Here is a 20,390-nt window from a genome sequence, read left to right on the forward strand (position 1 = left end):
GTGTATAATTCAATTCACAAATAATAAATTAATAAAAAATTGGTGTGTGCATATTCACTTATTTGTCCTGATGTCCATCTCAAGTAAACAGATCATCACTACAGCACTGCGTTTACCTGTAACATGGAGGGCTGGGGGGTGATAGGTTTGATCAGAATGACCACTTCTGATTGGTCAACACCAAGGAAACCAAACACGTCGCACTCCAGTATCTCCAGGATGTGTGACAGCAGGTCCACGGTCTGCTGAACGCTCACTGGACCGGACATTGTCTCCTTGGAAACCATCTCGGCCAGTTCAGGTTTGTACAGCACTCTCAGCTCGGCAGCTACAACGAACATCAGTGAATCCATTAAATTTTGGATATCTTAAGCTCGAAATGAGCCCAGAAATTACTTATTAAAGTACCAATGAATACATAAATTAATGACTTCAATATCTCAAACGGACCTTTTGGAAAATATCTGTACCTCCATATTGGTAATTTGTTCTGATCAATGCTTATTTTCAAGTGCATTTAAAGAAGGTATCAGATTTAGAAGAAACACATTGAAAAACAAGAGGTCCAGGGGCAGAATTGCTCACCTGAGAAACAGAGGCCAACTAACGCAACATAACAGACTGACACAAGAAGCTTTTTTGCATTCGATTAAAAAGAGACTCTGTAAGGAAATAACTAAGGCTCTACTCACCACACACGGGACAGCAGGCCCCTGGGGGTAGTATTGGCTTACACCTCTTGGGGAGAACAGGGGGACATACCACTCCTGGACACTCACTGCCCGACACATTTCCTGTTTGTCAAAACAAACACGGTACATTATGTTCTACTATTTTAAAATGAGCTAAATCTTAGAAGTTTGCAGATAGGAATATATCAACAACAATTAAGATACTGTTTGTCAATGAATAATTATTCTCATAGTTTTTCTGACAAGCTGCTCTAGACTTGATGTGAGATTGTTATTTGTGGTAAATTTAATAGGTCAATGAATTTTCCATAGGGGTCCTTACCCTCTGACCCCTTCGCTGGATTCACACATGCTACTCATTAACAATGACAGGTGAGACTTACCTGAGAAGTATCCCACCACCCTGCAGGGCCCGGGATAGTCCACGGTGACATGTGCGGCGAGCGCCTCACACTCACTGCTGTACGTCTCTCCGTCATGTCCGCACACTGGCGATGACATGCTACAGCTTATCTGGAATTGAAAGAACTTACGATAATTATAGTCTTATTTGTGACAGTGACATTTGATAACAATGTGACACACCTGACATATATCCATACTGACAGACCTGACATACTGACGTACCTGGCAATGACTTTTATTAGTACTGACACACTTGATACCTATTTCCACTGACAGAACCTGACATAATTACCCACCTAGCAGTTACCTCTATTTACGTCAACAAACCTTACATTACTGACAGTGACCTCTATCTGACATAATTACACACCTGGCAGTGACCTTTGTTTGTTATTTATGACATACCTGGCAGTGTCCACGATAAGCTAGCTTCTTGTCCTTCTGCAGCAGCAGACAGGCATTAGTGTGCTCTTGTGCATCTGTGTCACACACAGGGTCATGGTAATGTGGGTTACACTTCACTCCACGGGGCACTGTAAAACAGGGAAGGAAGGGAGTTGTTAATACACAACAAAATGTGGAGTTACATTTGACATCACAGGACACTGATATTCTAAAATGTAAAACGAGTTATTACACAACAAGCATTAAATCTAACAGGGCTTGTGCCATACCATATCTGAAAGAGAATGTATGTATTTATGACCTTGTCTGTTAACCTTTGATCTTGCCTTGAATTTAAAAAGGGTATACTTAATCTATAGAGAGTCACAGTGGTAAGTTTTATTACAATGTCTCCAAGTGAGCAAAAGATTTAGATTCAGAAAACTATTTAATACAAGAGAAGAATTTTAGTTGATCAAGCTTTGGGCTTAAAAATTTTCTCTGTACATACAACTGAGCAAGAATGACATTGCTCATAACCTATTGTCAACCTATTATCAATATTTCAATAAAAATGCAGTGTATTTAAAACCTAATTTCTTCAGGAGTGATCTTTAGAGTTTAATTTTGCCTCTTTTCAAACAACACAATTCACTCACCACACTCATACTGTAGACAGCTCTCCTGGGCAATATTCAGGCACACCTGTGGCTTGGGCAAACACCTGGAAAATACAGAAATATGGCAATGAGGTAAATACATGCACCTTAATATGAGTAACAAGGCAACAGCTTAAACTGATTAAGAAAATGAAATCCACCTGAAGTTGTTTCCGCATGGGTTGTCACGACACGGATCATTGGACTTACAAGCTCCTCGCCGAATCTGATCCTGTCTCAGTCCTCCACATCTGAAATCACACAAGAGTTATGTCTCTTTGAATAACAACCTCAACAACTTTTTTTTATTCAGTTACATGTAAATTGGTATAAACAAAAGAATATTCATGACAGGGTGAAAAATTGTTAGTAGCTAGAACTTGTGTTCAAACACATTATACACAATACCATATACATGTATTTACAATAAAATATGTCATTTGTTAGTTATGAACTTGAACCCAAGAAGGAAATTTAGCATGTTTAAATTTTTTTTATGAAAGTAATTTTGTTAACAAAGGTTGCCATCTTTAAATGTGTAAATTTTTACCGCTTGGCCAGACAGTCGTTGGGGTAGGTCTTTCCGTTGTCCCCACACACAGGGCTGTAGGTCCGCGGGCAGTCACATGACAGACCGGTGAGGGCAGAGTCTCCGTCTCCGGATGGACATCGACCCTTGGTACACACCAGCTCCCCCGAGTAGCAGATACAGAAATTACAGTCGATGCGGAAATGTTCTCCATGATCTATTAAGGATGAAGGAGAAAAATTAAGAAATGAACCCTATGAATATCTACTCTTTCTCAAGATACATACAGAAATGAAAAAGTTGGTTTCTTTTGTCATTAAAATTGATTCAGAGTTTGTCTCTCTAATAATCCTCCATCCCCCTGTATTTCCCTCAATTCTTTCTCTCAGACCTTACTTTTAATTATCTCCTTCCCCTCTTACATATATAACTTACACATTCTGGCTCCACCGTCACCAAAATTTTCAAATCCCTCAACTCATTTCTCAACTCAAATCCTTTAAAGAAAAGTGCATAAATTTGAGGTCAAACCTCAGATTTGAGGATGAGTATTGACTTGAGGAAAGTTGGTGACGGCGGGGCCGTATCCAACCTTTGGCCTGCCAGCACATACTTTTCTTGATTCACTTCACTTACTTTTACTGACACTCACCTGGGTTCCCTGATCACTTACATTTACTGCCCCCCCCCCCCCCCCCCCCTCCATGGGTTTCCCGATCACTTTCTTTTACTGAGTGCCCCCCCCCCCCTTTGATTCTTGATTCCCCCATCACTCATTTTTACCGAGGTCCCCCCCAAAGGTTTCCCTGATCACTTACTTTTACTGATACCCCCTTGGGCTCCTCCAAGGTGACACTTTGCCTGTTGGGTACAGGGAATGCTACGACAGTTGTCCAGCTTCTTGTTGCCACAGCGACAGATCTGTTGTTGGACGCAGGTCTCTGATTGGCTGCCGCTGACTGAGGTGTTGGGCAGCCTGACATACACGTGTCGAGGGACGGCCATTGAGGAATCTATCCCCATAGAGCAGGCTGTCAACAGAGAAAAAATGAATGAATTTCTGGGAGGAAGGAAATAACAGCTACTTCAGAAGGTGTGTTTGCATCTAATACAGAATGTTTTACATATCTACATTGAATACTGTATGTACAGGAAAATATTTGCCTCCGTTTAATTTCCACCAGTTTCAATCGTGATGTCAGCGAGCAAATTTAAGACTGGACGAATTCCAATGTCTCAAATTATCTAGCTTTTAACACAACTCTGTCTGGCGAATTTAAGATGGGGCAAAACTCTTTGCAAATTAAGAAGGGCAAAAATTACAAGGGGCAAAAATACCTCTATATACAGTATAATGGTAAGAATATTTCAAAGTACAGAGAAAGGTAATGGTAGATTTCATTTTGAAGTTCACAGCAATATCAAGCTACGAGTTTTTTTGTTGTTTTTTTTACACATGTATTTAACCTATGCATCAGGGTATATTTCATTTTTTTTTCTGTGGCCGACACATATTAAAGGTACCTGTAGTTCAGGGGTAAGAGAAGGTATATAAGTATCTCTCTAGAGGGGAGAAGGTATTTACGAGACATATCTATCATTTACATCTGTCTTGGGATGAAGGGAGGTAAACAATTTCTTCGGCTCAGGGGAGGATTAGTCTATTACACATTACCTCTGTGGCAGACGTACTGCGGACAGTATTCGGAGTGGTGACATTTGCGGTGGTTGTTCCAGCACACCTCGCCCGCCTCACAGGGGTTAGGGCTGCACGGCGTGGTGATCTCTGAGTTAGTGTAGCCACTGAATGGACTGCTCTCTGTAACATACAGACATAATGATCTATATAATACACAATATAAGACACACATGGATATATCGTTGCGTGGTGATCTCTGTGTTAGTGTAGCCACTGAATGGACTGCTCTCTGTAACACACAGACATAATGATCTATATAATACACAATATAAGACACACATGGATATATCGTGGCGTGGTGATCTCTGTGTTAGTGTAGCCACTGAATGGACTGCTCTCTGTAACACACAGACATAATGATTTCTATATCACACAATACTGTAGATCCCTTATATTTCATGTGAGTAGTTAATTCCACTATTCAACCATTTTCCATCAAATATAATATCAATATATCTCATCACTGACTCTGTGATCTTATGACATGTATACTTATCTATGAACTATTTGATAGATCTAGAGATGTGATCAAATGTATTATTATGTATTCTAACATTGACCTGATGACCATTGACCTATATAAATTAACCTCTTTGATGGAAAAACAGGGTCTTTGACCTGGTGATCTATTATTTCAATACTAACCTGTGAACTGCTTGATGGAGATACAGGACCGGGCGGAGTCATCAGGGGACAGGAGTTTACAGAGCTGACCCACGGACTGAGGAGGGTGGAGCGCGGACGTGTTCAGACACTTGTTCAGCAGGTACTCACAGTCCTCCCTGTAATACAGAATTAAATACTGTATATTCCTCATTAAATGGAACTAATGTTTGCATAAAGTCATGAGGAGCTTCCATTGCAGTTTCTGAAATCTTGCTTTTAATTTTTCATTGTTGAGTATTATTTTGAATCATTACAAATGATAAGCCTTAAGATTTTATTTTCTCACGATTTGATAAGAAATAGTAGGGTTGCAGAATTTAGTACTCAGAAATCTGTAGAATAAGGAATTTAAGTAATGACTGCTAAAATATGGTGCAAAATACATAAAGACTGAAGAACTTAGCGATAGATTTCTATAAATTCATTTTAAAGTAATTAAAAATTTTTTGTGGATATTGTTTATATACAATTGAAATTGTTTTTAGCATTAAATAAACAGTACAAAAATTAATGCCTAAGGTTCTAAATTAGCCAGTCAGAATATTACCTGCAGATAACAAACGAGGCGGGCTTCCTCCCGCAGGGCTTGATCTGCATAGCACAAGCGATGGCTTTCCACATCTCTGGCTCACATGTGTTGATGTCTATAAATATCGAGATATTCTTTATTTTAAATATAGAAGACACTGATATGGACATAATAAACATTTGAATACTGTAAATTCCTAATTAAACCCGAGAAATTTATATCCGCAAAAATCGAGAGGCACCCCAAGTGGATTTTAAAGTCTCGCCATTATTTTTTGAGAGTTGGGAACTAGAAGAAATATGGATAAATGTTCCGCGTTTGTGACTTTTATTCTCGTGGTCTGATACAAATTAGTTGGATCGCGGAATTAAGTAATCGCATAATAAAAGAATTTTCATTAATGCACTTTTTTAAGTTAATGCAAGATATTAATTAGTGGCCGGATATTAAAGCAATAAACAATGTTTTTACATTGAATGTGTCATTTATTAACTGAAGTTGGTCTGCTGGCATATTTCACAATGTGCCTCAATTTGTTATATGTGAAAGTAAATGTATATACAGTGTAAATTGTAATAAACAAACATGGAATTATATTTGGCAATGTGATTGATGCAATGAAGGAAGGGGTTATGAATATGACTAAAATTGACACCATCAAAACAATAAAGCATACTTAAATTAAATATCTCAGACTGGTGACTGAGTTCTGTAGATGTGTAGAAAGACATACAGTAAATAAAAACCCATGAACCTTTAACAGGGATCTGTAGCTGGGGAGATAGGGGGCGCTTTGTCAGGAGCCAGTTCTGGAACTCTTTTCTGGCCGCACTGTCCGACTGTTTTGAGCAGGAACGAAATAGACTGGTGGGGCGGTTGTTGAAGTTGGTACAAAACTCCAGATCATTGCAGCCCAGTTTACACGGTTCATACGCTGAAATACAGAGAAAGACCAAGACGTTTAACTTTATAAAAGCAGATTACTTTTTTGTTTCAATGTAGTAATGAAAAACTGTTACTTTAAATACAAAAATAGTAGGTGATTCCTATTGTAAGTCTAGCTGAATTGAAGCTAATGTACAGCACAAAATTTTGGTCAAATAAAGAATTTGGCTCAATGTCAGATAAAAGAAGAGAAACAAAAATGAGGCTAAAGCAATAAGTAACAGTAGATTCCTAATTAAACGTGAGGAAATAATATCAGCATAAAATAACGAAAAGCAAAACTTGCGAATCTTTAAATATTACTTTTATTTTTCTGGCAGATGTAAACTATATGAAACTATTAAGATAAAAATCTGACATTTGTGATTTCCTATTCTTGCAGTTTAATACCAAAAGGCAGAAGTACAGAATTAAGTTCTAGCTTAAAACATGGAATCTACAGTAGTCGGTTGATATCAAATTAAATCATCGATATCAATACCAAAAGGCAGAATTGCAGAATTAAGTACAGTACTAGCTTAAAAATAAGGAATCTACAGTATTCGGTTGATACTAAAATCGGTACTCACCGTCCATGATACACGTCAGCATGGGGGCCTCCATCCTGGACACAGGTAAAGTTAGATCCTGACAGCTGGACTGGAACTCGGAGTACTGCCTCGTCCAATCACTGCTGTATGTCTAAAAGTTCATGAATATTCATTAATATTGATAATAGTCTTAACAGTTATGGATATATCTGTGCATGTAAGTCTGCAAGTAACTAAATTTTCTTTACAAGTTGCTAGTTTATGATTAGTATAATTATGATTATCTGTTAGATTTTTCTCATCTGTAAGACTAGTCTGGATTAGTCAACGATTATTGACTAACATTATATATAAATGTATAAACAAAGCATTAAGCAATGTACTTGATTTAGCGGTAGTCACATTCCGCCAAAAACACTAAATAAAATACACAGCCAAATGTAATACATTAATTTACAGTACTTTAAGAATTAGGATCATTCTAAAACATAAGCTATATGAGAACTCAGGGGAGAACTTGACATCTTATCACTGAATTTGGAAACACCCTGTACACCTACCCTGGTGCAGAGCGTCCTACACCTGTCGTTGCTGGCTTTAGAGCAACACTGTAGTCGGGTGTAGTCCATGATTATCTCCTCCGTCTTCTTATTCAGGGGCTGGGTCAGGAAACAGCTCCACGGGGGCAACTACAAACAAAATTAAAACTATCAAATCTATTCTGAACAAAAGTTTGCATAATTCATGGGGGATACTGCAAAGAATGGATAATTTCTGTTGCAGAAAAAGTTTCAAATCTATTTCAGAATGAACGTTTGCAGGATCCATGGGGGACACTACCCAGAAAGGATATTTCTGCTGCAGGAAAAAGTTTCTGTAATCAAGTTTATTTCTGAATGAATTTTTGCATAGTCCATGGGGGTCATGGCAAAGAAAGGATATATCTGTTGCAGAAAAAGTATTACATCTATATTTCAGAAAGTCTTTATCCAAGTGAAAAACTAGCAAGAGGCATTTCTGTTGGAGAAAAAATATCAACTATAATAATTCAGAATGATGGAATGTTTGCACAATCCACAGGGGTAACTGCATGGAGAGAGAAAGAAGATATCTGCTGCAGAAAAACTATGAAATCTGAAATGTTTAAAATGTTTACATGATCCAAAAGGGGCACAAGAGAGACAAGAGCACAAAATTTGTCAAATATATTTCAGAATGAAAGTTTGCATTATTTAAGTAGAAACTGGGGGATACAGAGCTAACAATTGTCATTTTCGGAAAACTTCCAATATGTAAAAAGTTACATGAAGAAATTCAAATCTTAAACTTGGAACATATAAATATGAAAATGGCAAAAAATGATAAAATTATGAGTTGGGGTGATTTCAGAACACTTTTCTCTTGACTGAAATAAAGATTCCCTGGCATCTCATAATGAAAGCTGATATGGGTTGCTCATATAAAACTATAATAAAATTTTGAATTTAATTTGCTTTTTCATTCAAAATATTTGCATTAGAAGTAGATATCTCAAAAGCCCTGTGTGAGATCACTTTGTGGAGGATATTATATTATTGAAGACACGTGAAAATATTAAAATGGGAATTATGTATTCTGTGCAAATATCAAAAAGGGAATTACGTATTCTCTAGAAAAGCATTTTGTTTTTATAATTGATACACTCGTCACTAAAAACTGCCTAGGCGATTGCGGCATTTGATGAATTCACCATCTCTTGACTTCCACTTCATTCAGTGGAAATTAAAATAATCTGATTCGTTTTCGGAACCGAGTCAATTTCAGATTAAATGCAGGTTGGGGGATTTTTTGGTACAGTCTTTTTTTAACCCTCAACACTCCATCTGATAAGGGAGCATATCCATCTCTATAAATTCTTTACTGAGTATTTTTATCGCCTGAAATCTCAGTCGAGATGATGAAGGCGATGCTATTGTGTCATTAATATTTCACACCTGGCAGCTGTTTGAGGATTTATCCCCCCTGCTACGCAATCTAAATCATAAATTTCACTCGCTTCTGGCAGCTTCGAAAAAGAAATCTCGCACTGATAAAGTGAAATGTGCCAGCTAAAGCCGTTCCTCCAAATTCCTCTTGATGATTAGACAGAGTGACATCAGACCCTTAAGAAGTGTAGGCCCCCTATCAGTGAACGCGAGCTTGTCGGATTTCATTAACACTGAGATGGGTAAACAGTTTTGTGAAATAAACCTGTCAACAAATCCCTCTCTTTCACTGCTCAGCCGTTCTGTGATGCCATTTAATGTACACAATGTATCCTTTTCCAAAAATTCTAATTAAGTTTAACAGAAAACAGGGTATGGGTGCGATAATCATAGTTATGAATTCCTACCAGAAAAAAAATTCTAATCAAGTTTACAGATGATTGGGGTACTGGTGTTCTATCTTAATTAATTAAGTTGTCAACAAATCTATCCAACCCCCAAAAAGTACTTTTAAAAACTTTGGAAAAGAGGGGCTAGTGTTTTGCAGTAGAGGGAGCAAGTCTACCTGCTTGGGCAAATGCTGAGGAATCAATTTGGCAGGGGCGTATTTTTAATGGGTACAAATCTTTTAATGCATTGTTGAGACATCATTTCATGATTCATTAAAAACAATTTTGAAAATTTAAGACTAATTTTTTGAAGATGTTAGTTCACTGGTGAGTTTACCCACAATTTCCAAAAACAACTGAGCTGCCATAATTCCAGTGATTCAACAGAACACTAAATACAAGCATAACAGATACACTTCCTAACCTCAACAGACAGACAGATGAACAGACAGACAAATGGATGGAGAGATGGACAAAAGGACAAACAGTTGGGCACACTGAATTAGACTGGCCACTCTTATGGCCGACGGTGAGTAGTGTGTTGATCGCGCCGACTGTGAGTTGTGTGTTCAGCCGACGTTGCTTTGTTACCTGTGGTAGGATTGGTCCACATATATTCTCCAGTTCCCCAGCTATCTTATACTGGTCAGTCATCGTGGAAAGGGTGCGGACGCAGGTGTCACGGCAACGCTGGTTCTCGATCTTGTAACAGCATGGCAAGTCTGGAAAGAGAAGAGCGCAACTGGTAAAATCAGCAGCTAAATGAGGGGGGATCATGAAGAGTGCACATATTTTGTAAACAGTAGCTAATTATAAATTAGAACCAACAAAGAGCAAAACTTGTGTATATATGGTCACTTATTTAATAGGAAAATTGAAAAAATGAGTCAAAATTATATGTATGGAAACTAAATGGAAATCAAAGTAAAAAATCAAGGAAAAGTTGTTAAAATGACTGCAACATCAGAAGCAGAAAAAAAATGAGCATTAAAACTCATTTAAAAAAATGTTTTTTTATGGGAATCGCAATAGCATTGATCATTTATTTACGCAATCATCCTGCAATTATATTTTTATCATTCACACACTATCAAACGTTTTAATGATAGATTTATTTACAGATTATTATATAATCAGCAACAATGCACTTGACAACGTGATTAATTTTCTCTCTAATTTATCACGTATCATCTGTGCATCTAGACAATGAAGCGCAATACTACAGAGCTTCATTACTATACTTCTTAATCATTATCCAATATTTCGCTTTATTTTGGGTTAAATGTTTCATAATGGAAAAAAGCAATAGAATTTAAAAAGGTTCATTAAAATATCTCTTAAAGCAATATGAGCTGTATTTTTTTAGAGTTTTATTTTGCTGAAAAAACCTGCTAGTATGATAAGTCTGCATATATAAACTTAATTAAACTCTTATGATAAATAAAATTTGAAAGAATCATTAATTTTGTCTGAAGAAAGATTTCTCTTCTAAGGAATATATAGCAGATCAATTTTTGTACAGGACGACAAAAATACAATTTTGCTTCAATTAAGGCTTCCTTACGGCTGTTCCAATAAAAATATGGCTAACAGAACTTTAAAAACCATATTTTTGTCAATTTAGTAGGAAATTACATTTTCGTAAAAAAAAAATTTCAGCATGTAAATTGCAGCTCATATTGCTTTAATACACATGGCAGTAGAGCATATGTTTCTTCATTCATTTAATAATTAGACAGACATACTGAACACATTTTTTGGTCAGAGAAAACCACTGACAAATTGCTCCAATCAACAGAGACCCATGGTTGCTGCCTTTAATTCTATCCATGGACACTACCCCCTGCCCACAGTAACAACACAACATCCTCAGTTATCTCCCTTTCATCAAAACACCAGGCCACTTATCTCCCCTTGGTGCACGGATTTCATTTCAAAAATAAAACAACAGACCGGTGCAGAGCCTTATCGAGGGACAAGCTCCCACATAAAAACCCCCGCAGAGGGATCCCCCTAATTGACTTCTTTGATCCCCGATGAGATAAGCCATACATCTCTCTCCTCAAGCCCCAGGTGCTAAAAGCCACATTGCCCTGAAGATTTATCTCTCCGATACTGGCATCATTTTCCTCGGCTGTCTTTGGGATAAATATCCGTAAATCAATTCCTCTACAAAGCTTTTTTGCTTTTTAGAACCAGATCACCACTGGCCATTTTACTACCTGAGTAATGTTTATTCTGGGCCCTTAAATGATTTATAAATAGATTATGGTTTAAAAATAGTGGCAGGACTATTTTACACACGTATCTCTGATTGCAAGTTTCACAAATTGCAATGACTTTCATATGATACTAATTGTGTTGACTTCAATAAATTTTCAAAAGATTTATATGTGAGTTTGATAAGAACATAAACACTTGAGAAATGAATTTGACAAGCTCAATATCATATTCCAACATATTTAAACAATGACTATTGAAGAGCTAAATGACTTTGAGTTTGTGTACTCATCAAATTAATGAATTTTCCATTATGATCTTGATGAATTGTGATCAGTGATCTTGATTACTCGAGTTGTGAACTACCATCAATGAGCTTAATGACTCGGGTTTACGACTTAGGATCATTGAGTTTAATTACTTGTGACTTGCCATCAATGAGATAAACAATTTAAGTTTATGACTTGGATCATTAAGTTTAATGGATAGAGTGACTAATGATTAATTACCTTGATTGCTTAAGTTTTATGACTTACAATCAATTAATTTATTAATAAAGACTCTGAGTTTGTATCATGCAATCAATTTGACTTTTAATTTAGAAATTAAGACTTGTGATTGAGTTGATGACTTAAGATCAATTAGCTTGATGACTTGTGTTAGTGTTGATGATTCAGTGAGTTTAATGACTTGAGTTTGATTATTTATGATCAATGAATTTAAAGACTTGAGTTAGTGCTCATAACTTTTGATTTTGTCTTATAGTCAATGAGTTTAATGACTTGAGTTGATGACTTACAGTAAATGAGTTTGAAGACTTGAGTTGATGACTTATTGTCAATGAATTTAATGACCTGAGTTTATGATTTACGGTCAGTCAGTTTGATGACTTGTATTAATGTTTGTAACTTTTGTGTTTATGACTTATGGTAAATGAGTTCAATGACTGAAGTTGATGACTTACGATCAATGAGCTTGATGACTTGGAAGTTGTCCACGTGACTGACCACACACTGCATGATGGTACTGGGGCTCCGACAGTGGGCCCTCAGCACATGCCGCTGGCTCTTACGGTTGTAGTTGGCCAGGAAAGTCCCCATACAGGTGATGTGGCAGTTAAAGTTCTGCCCTCCCCCACAGCAGATCTCTCCATCTGCAATCACAGGTAAATACAGGTAAACACAGGTAAGCATAGCTAGTAAACACAGGTTAACATCTTTTCAACAGTCATGTGTAGAACTCATTGTATCATCATCAAAGTAAAATATCAAAAATTTATCAAATGCGTTATATCCAATACATATTTAAACAGTAATAAAATGTCAAGGTCAGAATGCTATCTGATGACCTTTGAACTAACCTCCTTGTTTTTTCACACATTCATACAGACTGGTCTCCAGACTCTCTCGACACGATTCACTGATCTCCTTCTGTGACTTCGCCTGAACAAAAACAAAACCAATAAACACTCACAATTAACATTGCTCCATTAGTAAACAAATTTCTCTGTCAGTAAAAATTATATCTCAAGTTAACAAAATACATATGGTTCAGACATTCTTCTTTGGTAACATAAATACTGAATTTATATAAGCGTCAAGCTTATGATATACAAGTTGTTAATAGTATTGAGTTACTTAATGACAATTTTTTACATGTACTCAAAAGAATGTTATTCTTTTATTTAGTTCATATACAGTTATTTAGTATTTTTTTGTGTATATGTATTAACATCATAAATAAGTGTTCATTTTTTTCATGTTGCTCTGCAGCAGGTTAGAGACATGACTCTGGGTACAAACGGCATTTGCAGAAACGTCTTGAAATATTTTCGGAGATAAAAATTTCTATGAAATATCAGTAACTGTTACATCATGTCTGAGCAATGCTCTTATTTTGTGGAGTCCTTTACAAAATCTCACTAATCAAATGTGAAAGAAGGTGAGGAGACCGTCCATTAATGTGAAATATTTCATAAAACCCGTTTGTTTTTAGCCCTGCGATTCCATCTCTCCCCTGACAAGAGTAATTGATTGAGCGCTACGTTCGCCGTGAATTTATATCCCCTCACGTCATTTGCTGCTGCCTCACTCAAGTGCTTTCTGTCAGAGCGCATCCTTGTCGTCCGCGTTTAATGGCCGACTTTAATTCGTTCCGACTTCTTCGCTGGGTGTTCTAGTCTTTCAGAAAGAGAGAGTACCTAAATACATGTACTCTTTCCATAATTACTGAAAACTCCACCTCGTTAACCAATATGTCAAGAAACCGAGGGAAAGGAATATTTCTTATTTCTATTTCTATTCTTTTAATTTTTCTTTCAAAACAGAGAAATCCTTCCATAAATTCAGCTTACAGTCAGTTTTTCAATGCAGGAAGCTGGCTAGAGATCTCTACCATTGTTTAGCTGTCACACATGGCTAGAACTGACCAAAACATAGTGATCCCTGAATTAGACATACTTTCATATATAGTACACAAAGATGAATACGCTGCTTCAGTTTTCATAACTGAGAAATTAACGTTTTTATGAAAAAATTAACTTCTAAAAAGTATCTTCAAATGGATAAATCAAAATTATTAAAAGCCTTGTTAGTCAATATAAGGAATGTAAATTTCTTTCAAATGTTTTGGGTACCTTAATGATTAATATAAATGTACTTATTATTATCCATCTTCAAATCCATTTAAAATGGAGAAATGTATATAAGAAGTATTCATTTTTTTTTTTAATTTTCATGCCTTTCAAAATAATGTAGATTAGAGATATAAAATTTATCTATTGCTGGCATCTGACATTGATACATGTTTTTTTTTTTTAATGGAGTAATTAAACCTTTAAGAATTTTCTAACCTCATAAAAATCTTGCTTTGTTATATTTTTGGTTTCAAGGAACTTCCCCTGACATGAGAGTTATGTTTCCTTAATCTATGACACTTTAAATCGGAGCAAGTTTTTATAAAATTTATAATACGAACCATGATAAAAATCAAATACTCATTCCTTAAAATTTATCTTTTATATTGCCTATCAGATTTCCATTGTAAAAACTTTTTCTACAAGTTGATAACTTTACTTCAATGTGATCATTGACAATTGTAAACCTGCTATATTCCACACAAATGACTTAAAAAAACATCTACAGGTCCAATTTTTTGTATTCAATACCCCCGGATTGCAGGTTCTATTTTTTTAGGCGATCAATTAAAACTCCATCTGTTACTAGATAGTTACGAGATTACACGAGATAGCGAGATAGTGGTCCCGATGATCAGATCAAGCTGCCATGTTTGACCTTGTTGCACTTATCACTGCCTGCCAGGAATGACCTTGAAACCGTCAGGGTCGCTGGTCCTACCGGTGCACTGTGTCTCTTATATGGATAAAATAAACATGTCAGGCCCCATGTTTTTTCCCGATCCTTATTACTGCGGGCTGCTTTCAGGGCTGAGAAATCGTTCAGGAATTTAAAATCTGCACTAGGAATATGCACAAGCCACAAAGTCTGACAGTTCTAAATTGCTTATCATTAATTGTAAAGCAACCAGGATTCAATGGAGAACTGAGTACTAAATCTGTGACACTGACTTGGAAAACAAGAGCCACCATGTTCTGACAGTTCTACAGTTTTAGCTAATTATTAATTGTGGGGCATCCAGATTCATCAAAGTTCTGAGTACTTATAGCAGCTTCTAGAATACACACGTTTACATTAACCCGATTTGGTCTGACAGTTCAAGCTTAATATGCTTTGTACTGGTGTACCAGCAGCTTTTATGACAAGGTACCAGATTCTAGTGATGTGCCGGCCTCCTTTAAGTCCTGCAGTTTAAGACTACCACTTTTGTTGGGTTTTTGGTAGATATTTGGTATTCAATGTTCTTACAGCTATCACTTAGGATCAAATTTCAAACACAATAAAAAAAACTTGACCCAAAAATTAAAAAAAATTACAATAAATCTATTTTTTTTCAAAAAACGCCCTTGTAATAGAAGTCTAACTTTCTAAATACTTTTATTTTAGATTAAATTTTATCATCCCTCTCTTTTTTTCCAAAAAAGGGAAGAAGGGATGGCTGTGACAGGGCATTATCTGACTTTGACAAATCTCCACAGAAAACTCTAAGACTCTTTCAAGGCTGATACAGCAATTAATACTGTTCTTCAAGCACTTTCTTCTAGAAATACACCGAAGAAAAATATCAACCTTTTAACACTAATGAGAAAAGCTTTCCCTGTCTGTCTGAGAAAAACAAAAGCCATTACTTAGCCTTAATTGTTCAAGTCATTCACAGAGGGAAATAAATGTATGGCGGGGAAACCACCTAAGCACCACCTGGTGTGTGGTGAAATCAGGATCTTCTGAGGTGGCGCCTGTATTTCTGAGCTTGAAAGACAACTCTGTCAAATTTACCTGAGTTTTATTGTGGAGAAAATCCACATTGGTGTAGGTCTTACGAAATCATCCGGTGTTTTAAAACAATGAAGGTCTTAACCGAATCTTTAGAAAGGTTGATTAAGTGCTTCAGGGAGAAAAAGGGAATATTACCACTCAGGAGTGTTTGTATTTCTGAGAAAAACAGATTTTTTTCTAAAAATGTTTTTTCTATCTGGTAAAAATGGGTTTAATGTATGTTTATCTCTGAAGCTTATCAGCCTGCTTAAAAAATGTATTTGTCTTGTAATATCCTTATTTTTTTTAAGACAAAAAGTTTGCAAAATTTCTATACAACATACGAAAGATGTCAAGTAAAAGTTACCAGGCACGTATCTTGCAAACTCTTTTATTAACAGAGGTAAGAAATGTACCTTTCAATGACATACAAACAAAATACCAAAGTTTATGAACAGAAGAAAAAGATTTGAAATTCCTATAAAAAAAAAAAAACTCTCCTGGGTATGAAGGGAAGAAAGGTACTGTTGCACAAGCCCCCTTAATTGTTGCTACTTACCTCGCGACATGCCAGTTCACACACCCGGTTCTTGGCAAGGTCACAGCAAGGTCGGCCCGACCACGCCGCCAGGGAGCTGACCACTGAAAAAAATACATCATATTGAACTATATAATGTAACATGCTAGAGAGTGGACCACTGGAAAATGAGATCATAATGTACGATATAACACACCTTGACCACTGCCAAAAATAAACTATAATGATGTAGTGTCTATAATATGATCAATGTGTACGGCAAAAAATAGACCATATAATGCAATATACATTATTGTATTCCTTTCAAGCATAACTTTGTGAAAATACTTTGTAAATGCCGTGCTGTCTCTGTTTTATGTTCAATTGCAGAAGGTGTGTAAAGTTATTCAGTGTTTTATTAAATAAATATGTGTCATACATGCAAATTAAAAATCAAATCTAATGCAGATTTAACTTTCTACTTCACATGAATTCACTCAGCGCAGTGCAGCATATAGTATTTTTTTTTACAACAGCAAGCTTATCTGTGTAGATTTGGGATTTTTTTTTTGTTTATTTTCAGGATCAGACTGATACAATTACCTCCCCCTTATTCAAGATAACAATTTAACACACAGGTGTCAATAAGCGTCGACCTTTGACCTCAACCTGCTGTCAAAATCACAACTACAACATCAACACATCCCCGCCTCGCTCCTTTGTGCTCGCGCTTCTTACAAACCTCCCCGTGCCTGACCGAGCTCTTCAAAGCGGTTTATTTCCCATCAGTTTACACCATCTTCCGTTTGATTTTTTTCTCTCTCTTTCCTTGCCTTTTTTTTCTTTTTTGAAAAAGAAAATACAGCTTCATCAAGGCTCAGAGCTTGTCAATCACTCTATACAGGGCTCTTTTCCTGTCAATCAACCTCCCCGATTTCTTTTTTTTCACCTGGTGCAGTGAACTGGTTATCAGATTATGGCTGCTAATGCCTCCCGACACAAACCCAGTCCATTATTCTCCGACATACAAAATAATGACATATCCCCCTCCCACCCTTTGAGATCTTCCAGGGCCCTGGTCCCGACTGAATGCCTCCTTTATGGGGACCCTTTTATCAGCCACATTGCTTCATTACCCCCAGAAAATACCCTCGTCTTTGCAGTCACTCCTCAGACACAAACACAAAATTCGCCCAACAGGGAAAGAGAGGCGAATGGCTTATATTTTTCTTTTCTTCGAGTTAATCGACTGGTAATCTACCACGGTATAAACATGCCTGATATGTTTATGAAGGCTGTTATTTCAAGATCGAAAAAATTTCCAAAGGAATCCTAAAGCAATAAAAGAAGACAATAGCTGTTATTTAAAAAAGCCCATTAATAATATCCTGTCTTCAGAAAGATGCTTTCCTAAAGCCTGTTTTGTCTATAGCTAAAGTTTGAACAAGAAATCATCCAAATGTTGGAATCTGTGAGTGCCTTACTTCATTTTTTTCTATTTTTTTTTTCTAATAACAATATGAATGGTTTTAGACCCCTAATTTCCAGCTTCCTTTCCACAACCCCTAATCTTGTGTGAGATTGATAACTGAGAATGATCCTTTGAAGGTACAGTACAGTCAAGTAGACCTCAGCCAAAATTATTTATCAACCCCCCAAATACGACAGTGCAGAAGTTTATTTCTAAGATCTCAGCATGATCGTGTTGATACGGTGGTACAAAGTTTGTCCATACATCTATGGCAAAATACATGTATGTATATACATGTACTTATTGGAATAGAGCTCTAAACAAAATGTTGCTGGATTCATAAATAGTCGCCAAATGCCAAATTAACATTTTACAAAACATGTTAAGGGCCAAATAAAAAAACCCAGACTTTTAGGGCACTTAGATCCCTCTAGCAATAATAATACCATGTACAAAACCAGCACCGGAGTTTACCAGCAGATTAAACCAGAGAGAATGAAGAAATCCGGAATCTAAACAACAACATCCGATTGTAATCCAATGTCCAAATACAAAACCTCTGGCTTTGAATGGCTGTGGAAACAAAGAACAAGTGATTTCTGAATCCTAGAATCAACAGATTAATTGGCAACTGACAGGACCGGTTATACCTGAAATCTGCTATACAAACAGTCATTGTCCAGTTCTTGACTTTTTTGGAAAGTTTGAGAGCATCTACCATTATAGGGTCTTATTTTTTCGAATTATTTTTTTTCAATCTTTTTAGGGAGGATTAAGGATGGGAGGAGGCATGAATATTTATATCATGAATGCAAACAGATTATTTGGTGTCTGACAGGACCAGTTATATATCTACAATCAGCTCTACAAACAGATAGTTGTCCACGACTTGACTTTCAAATTGTTTGAAAGTTTGAGAGCAACTATACCCATAGGGTCTAATTTTTTTATCGTCCTTTTTTTAAGGGGAGGGTTTGGGAGGAGCTATGACCATATACATTGAAAAAAATATTTTAATTATATCAATGATAACACAAGACATTTTACAGATATCATAACTTCAAAAAAAAAAAAAAAAAGCAATATAATTAATTCCAAATGAATACAATACAACTTATTTATTGTCAAATATTAAAGTTGGATTTATTACTTAAATACATTAGATATATTCCTAATTCCGTATAACCTATCAAAATATGGCACTATAAAAGGTTGTATATACATGCATGTATATATATATGAATAACTTCCGATTATATTAGTACAGTATGTAAAATTACAACCCATATCCAAACATCCAGATATTCTTCCTAAAAATAGCCTTTGGCTTTTTATCCTCTTTCTTTCTAAAGTACTTTAAAATTTTCCTCACAAAAGGGATGCCAATTATTGTTACTAGGACTTTTAAAAAATAAATACAAACAAAACAAAAACATCCAGAAGAAGTCATGACTCATTCCTGCAATTGATCTGGCCATCTTAACTGACATGCAATGAGAATGCATGGTGAAAAAAAATTGAAAGCCCCAGGAACATGCCAACTTTGGACTAATATGTATTCCTTAAACAAAAGAGCTATTCATTGATTTGATCTTGTTCAACTAAATGTTTGACAGATAAGGAGCCCTACTTAACTTCTGATCTGGGTGACAGCTTCTCATTGAGACGGACTGTGTTTTATTACATAAGCCTCTGATCTTCCTCTACAGGGGTTTTTCTCATTTTTTATTTTTTCATTTTTTATCAGAGAAATCCTTTTCCTAAATCTTAGCACTGATCCAACATTAAATTGTCGGGGCTGACTCACCGAGATTCTTCATTTTAAAAGTGGGGGCATTATATGAAAATGCAGAAGAGGAAAAAAAGGGACCCTTGTTGGAGTGATCTCTCCCTCATTATAAGAGCTGTCACTGAAATTGCTTGCCGAGTGACGACTGCACGATTCCTCCGCTCCTGGATCTCGACAGCCTCTATTTGACGGCTAACAAAATATTTCAATAAGATTATTGATCGAGGTCTTTTTTATTTTTTTGTTTGACATTTTGGCATCAAGTCATGCTAACCTAATGCGCGGACCTGTCCCCTTCCTTAGGGGTATTGTATTGGGAACAAAGCGTATCAATTCGGTCTTCTGCCATCCAGCAATAAAATCAGCCCCTGATAGGAATCAATGAAATCATTCAGCGCGGCCTGTCTGCAACATTCAGAGCCGAATAAAAGGGAGAATTTGTAGATATTTGTTTGCTAAAGAAGGTGATGTATATTCCTGTAGTTATGTTTCTGTATTGCAAGGTTATAGATTATCAGAACTGTCACATAAACATTCATATAGCAGGTCTATACTTTTTTCATTCCCCAATAAACTGAATTCAATAAATTAGTGAAGAAAAGAACTAATTC

General features: G+C 36.2%; 1 protein-coding gene across 1 annotated transcript in view; it reads right to left on the reverse strand.

The window, feature by feature from the left end:
- LOC105336070 (reversion-inducing cysteine-rich protein with Kazal motifs) overlaps positions 1-20,390 on the reverse strand; it is a 43,366-nt gene that overhangs the window by 2,760 nt on the left and 20,216 nt on the right. The window contains exons 5-22 of the mRNA XM_066073554.1: positions 16,562-16,644; positions 12,972-13,053; positions 12,576-12,764; positions 9,983-10,113; positions 7,599-7,727; positions 7,078-7,189; positions 6,318-6,497; positions 5,582-5,678; positions 5,014-5,150; positions 4,345-4,488; positions 3,488-3,700; positions 2,691-2,886; positions 2,302-2,391; positions 2,141-2,205; positions 1,503-1,630; positions 1,076-1,205; positions 693-794; positions 117-328 (exon numbers count right to left, since the gene is read on the reverse strand). Coding sequence (XP_065929626.1) covers positions 117-328; positions 693-794; positions 1,076-1,205; positions 1,503-1,630; positions 2,141-2,205; positions 2,302-2,391; positions 2,691-2,886; positions 3,488-3,700; positions 4,345-4,488; positions 5,014-5,150; positions 5,582-5,678; positions 6,318-6,497; positions 7,078-7,189; positions 7,599-7,727; positions 9,983-10,113; positions 12,576-12,764; positions 12,972-13,053; positions 16,562-16,644 — 2,420 coding nt within the window. The remainder of the gene's footprint in view (positions 1-116; positions 329-692; positions 795-1,075; positions 1,206-1,502; positions 1,631-2,140; positions 2,206-2,301; positions 2,392-2,690; positions 2,887-3,487; positions 3,701-4,344; positions 4,489-5,013; positions 5,151-5,581; positions 5,679-6,317; positions 6,498-7,077; positions 7,190-7,598; positions 7,728-9,982; positions 10,114-12,575; positions 12,765-12,971; positions 13,054-16,561; positions 16,645-20,390) is intronic.

The sequence above is a fragment of the Magallana gigas genome, chromosome 10, assembly GCF_963853765.1.
Source record: "Magallana gigas chromosome 10, xbMagGiga1.1, whole genome shotgun sequence".
NCBI classification, from domain to species: Eukaryota; Metazoa; Mollusca; class Bivalvia; order Ostreida; family Ostreidae; genus Magallana; species Magallana gigas.